The 3940-nt window shown below is 45.6% G+C and overlaps 1 protein-coding gene, 1 long non-coding RNA gene and 1 pseudogene across 4 annotated transcripts in view; 2 read left to right on the top strand and 1 right to left on the bottom strand.

The window, feature by feature from the left end:
• LOC106532888 (phosphatidylcholine:ceramide cholinephosphotransferase 2-like) overlaps window positions 1–2801 on the top strand; it is a 12122-nt pseudogene extending 9321 nt beyond the window's left edge.
• The window catches only part of LOC106532889 (transcription factor 7), a gene marked incomplete at its 5' end in the record, with an annotated part of 5233 nt that continues 3917 nt past the window's right edge, over window positions 2625–3940 (bottom strand). The window contains 4 exon segments of one of the 2 annotated variants that reach the window (XM_014029058.1): window positions 2625–3150; window positions 3245–3294; window positions 3373–3480; window positions 3550–3673. In XM_014029058.1, coding sequence (XP_013884512.1) covers window positions 3087–3150; window positions 3245–3294; window positions 3373–3480; window positions 3550–3673 — 346 coding nt within the window. 2 annotated transcript variants of the gene reach the window in all.
• LOC106532890 (uncharacterized) overlaps window positions 3680–3940 on the top strand; it is a 1762-nt gene continuing 1501 nt past the window's right edge. For both annotated transcript variants that reach the window (XR_001312165.1, XR_001312166.1), the window contains exon 1: window positions 3680–3937. This is a non-coding gene — a long non-coding RNA (uncharacterized LOC106532890). The remainder of the gene's footprint in view (window positions 3938–3940) is intronic.

Here is a 3940-nt window from a genome sequence, read left to right on the forward strand (position 1 = left end):
GAAAATGCTCGGGGTTGGGTGGGGCTCAGTTACTCAAATCCAACAGCTTAGAGGCTGGACAAGTATTATCCTTCACTWTTTAAATGTTTYTTTTGTTGTATTGAATCATAAATGAAAACCCAGGTGTTTAGATCAAAGCACAATAAAAGGTGAGGATATTTTGGTTGTGTGCAGAGCCATCGTGGGCCGTCGGTGTTTCTTCCTGGTCGGGACCCTCTACATGTACCGCTGCGTCACCATGTACATCACCACGCTGCCGGTGCCCGGGAAACACATGGTCTGCGCCCCGAAGGTACCAGAAGGACTCGCATTAAACCCACTGAKCTGTCTGCAGCAGGAAAATAACCATTTGTTTCTGAGCAGCTTTACAACGACTCGACGGGGAAGATCTGGAGGATTCTGCGGCTGATCTCAGGAGGAGGTAAAACCCATTCTGTGTTTTCACATTAAAGCAGGGGTGTCAAACTCCTGTCCTCGAGGGCCGCTATCCTGCATGTTTTAGAGCAGGGGTGTCAAACTCCAGTCCTCGAGGGCCGCTATCCTGCATGTTTTAGAGGTTTTCCAGCTCCAACACACCTGATTTTGATCGCTGGGTAATTAACAGGCTTCTGCCCAATTTGAAGAGTTAATTCAATCACTGAATCAGGTGTGTTGGAGCTGGAAAACCTCTAAAACATGCAGGATAGCGGCCCTCGAGGACTGGAGTTTGACACCCCTGCTCTAAAACATGCAGGATAGCGGCCCTCGAGGACTGGAGTTTGACACCCCTGCATTAAAGTGTCGAGTCGTGATCCGGTCACACAGAGCAGGTGTTTGTGTTCTGCTCAGGTCTGTCCCTGACCGGTTCTCACCTGATGTGTGGAGACTTCCTGTACAGCGGTCACACCGTCATGTTGACGCTCTCCTACCTCTTCATCAGGGAGTGTGAGTAAAATCCTAATGTTCCCTTTTCTTCCTCCTCTGGACGAGAGAACAGGAACACCTGGAGGTGATCCGCCAGGAAACCATGACTCAGCAGGTTTTCAACTATGTTCCTGCTAAAAGAATTAAAGTTTAACTTTACTTGGTAGAATGTAAATAAAAATCTGACGCCAACAGGCGGGGTTATAATAAATATATTTATACCTGAACCAGTATTTAAAGCTATTTGCAGGAAGTAAAATAAATTTATGATTAACAGTAACCAAAGAACTGCAGGTTTAGGTTAAACTAGGGGCGGAGCTAGACATTTTGCAAGCGGTGGGCACGGTGCTTTTTAACGGGGCACCCTGGATTTGAAAATTCAAGATGGCTGCCGCAACCAATTCCAAACAGCTTTAATTTGGCTGTTTTTAGAAGCAAGCTGAGATTTGTGCAGTCGTAGCTAATAATGTATTCTCAACTTATTATTCAGCCATTTTTAAACCAAAAAACAAAATTGAAGATTAGCGTTGAAGTAGCCAAAAACAATCTTGACCAAATCCTAAATGTAAACTTTAAAAAATTTAAAGGCTAAAATTCAGCTATTTTAACACTCATTGAGGTAAAATTAGTGGTAATGTATCTAAAAATGATCACACGCTGATTGCAGATGCTAATCCTAAATTCAGCTAACCAATGATGCTAATGCTAATTTTACAAAGTGCTATAATTCAGCCGTTTTTAAATACACACAGCTGAAAACAGTAGTACCAGAGAACAATATTAAAATCTAAATGCAAATATAAAATCCAGGATCCCCACCCACTTGAAAAATTTTTTTGGGGTTGCCAATCAGGTGGCAGAGGTGGCTCCGCCCCTGGGTTCCCAGGGGCAGAGCCACCTCTGCCACCTGATTGGCAGAGGTGGCTCCGCCCCTGGGTTGAACCCTCCTGCTGAGCTCTTGATTATGACCCAAGGACAGCAGGAGGATTTCAGGTTTTTTAAATTTAAGAACAAGCTTCAATTTTTGTTGTCTCCGATGCTCCGTCTTCAGACTCGCCCCGCTGGATGTGGTGGTACCACTGGTTCTGCTGGATCCTCAGCGCCTCCGGAGTCGTCTGCATCCTCGCTGCTCATGAGCACTACAGCATCGATGTGGTGATCGCCTARTTCGCCACCACCAGGATCTTCTGGTGGTACCACACCATGGCCAACTCGCACGTAAGTCCGCCCCCTGCTGGTCGGGCACAGGCAGTTCTCAGTTCTTTCCCAGAGGAACCGGTCCTCTCGTCAAGGTTCTGGGTTTTTGATTTGGGGTCTCTTTGTTCAGGAGCTGCGACGGGCTCCAAACAACTACCTGTCCAGGACCTGGTGGAACCCCATCTTCAACTTCCTGGAGCGGAACGTCCAGACGACGGTTCCGATCGTGTTCTTGTCGCCWCTGGCTCTGCTGTCGTCCTGCAGGCAGAAGTACAGGATGGTGGAGGGGGGGCGGGACTAGTGAGGACCAGCAGGACCTGCATCGGAACAAGAAAAAAAAAAAAAAACTCCTCCCAGATCTTCAAATCAACATCCGGGACAAAGTCTGAGGTTCTGGAGCTGAAAAGTACAAAAAGATGGAAGCTCTGACGAGAAAAATATTTTATCAGTAAAATGTTCAAAACTTTTCCTGAAAGAAGAAAAGTCTCGGTCATGTTGGACTGATTCAAACCTTCAGGACGATCTTAGTTTCATTTGTTTATTTTTTTCTACTGTAAAGTTAAGTTGTTGAGTTACTGAAAAAGTGTTGCTGCTTAAAACTTTAAACCAACAAAGGTTTGTTTGTCTTAAAGCTACAGAGACTCCGTCCACGTTCAGTTTGTGTCTCAGTGTTCAATAATAAAAAGATTATTTTCACTTTATTTCAGCTTTTTCTGAACCGTTAATTAAGACATTAGTGTTGGCAGCAGTCAGATCTTTTATTTTTTTATTTTACAGAACTTTAGCTTCAACACAAACAACAAAATAAAATAAATAAATAAAATTCCTATAAGAACCATTAAGGCAAAACAAAAGTTAAAACCAACAAAAAGGCATCATTTCAATGTTTTTGTTATTTTTCTGTGTCTGCATGAGTCCAAGTTAAAACCCACAGGATGAAAACAGCTGCACACGGTTCAGTTCTGGGTTTGACACGAACTCAGAGGTTAAAGTTCAGGGTTTAAACTGTTTCTGTCACATGACGAGCTTCGTCCAGCAGTTAGAGTCCAGCTGTTGGAAACAAAACAAAACATTTTTCATTGATAAAATGACAAATATAAAAGGTTTGTTTTAGAAAGTTAATAAACTTCTTTAAAAAGCAGACCTGAGAGAACTTCCTGCCAGCTGCTGGTTCTGCCTCCTCTTCCTCTTCCCCTGAAATAAAGAAATAAAACCAGCTGAGCGTCTCAGCAGCAGGAACGATACGATCCATCGCTCTCTGGCTCTACGTACGTAGTTGTCTCTGGCGGACCAGCCCGGGTACAGCTGCATGTGGAGCAGGCGCTCCTTCTGGGCCAGCTCGTAGTATTTAGACTGTTCTGAGCGGGACAGAGCYTGCCACTGAGGACAGGACAGGACATCAGCCGCTGACAAGAAGTGACGAACAGGTGATGTCATCAGGTGACTCACCTGTTGGCCCAGGATGCGGTTTATGGCGGAGCTCTCCCTCTCCTGTCCCTCCTGCTGGACTTTATGTCTCATCTCCTTCATGAAGAGCATGAAGGCATTCAGAGGCTTCTTCACTGACTGTCTGCTGCAGAGACAGGTGGGACAGGTGGGAGACAGGTGGGACAGGTGGGAGACAGGTGGGAGACAGAAGAGACAAGTGAGGGCCAGGTGTGAGAGAGGCAAGCCAGGTGTGAGACATGGGAGAGAGGTGAGAAACAGGTGTGAGACAGAAGAGATAAGTGAGAAACAGGTGTGAGACAGGTGAGAAACAGGCGTGAGAGAGGTGAGAAACAGGCGTGAGACAGGTGAGAAACAGGCGTGAGACAGGTGAGAAACAGGCGTGAGACAGGTG

This window comes from Austrofundulus limnaeus, unplaced genomic scaffold (genome assembly GCF_001266775.1).
Source record: "Austrofundulus limnaeus strain Quisiro unplaced genomic scaffold, Austrofundulus_limnaeus-1.0 Scaffold846, whole genome shotgun sequence".
NCBI lineage: Eukaryota > Metazoa > Chordata > Actinopteri > Cyprinodontiformes > Rivulidae > Austrofundulus > Austrofundulus limnaeus.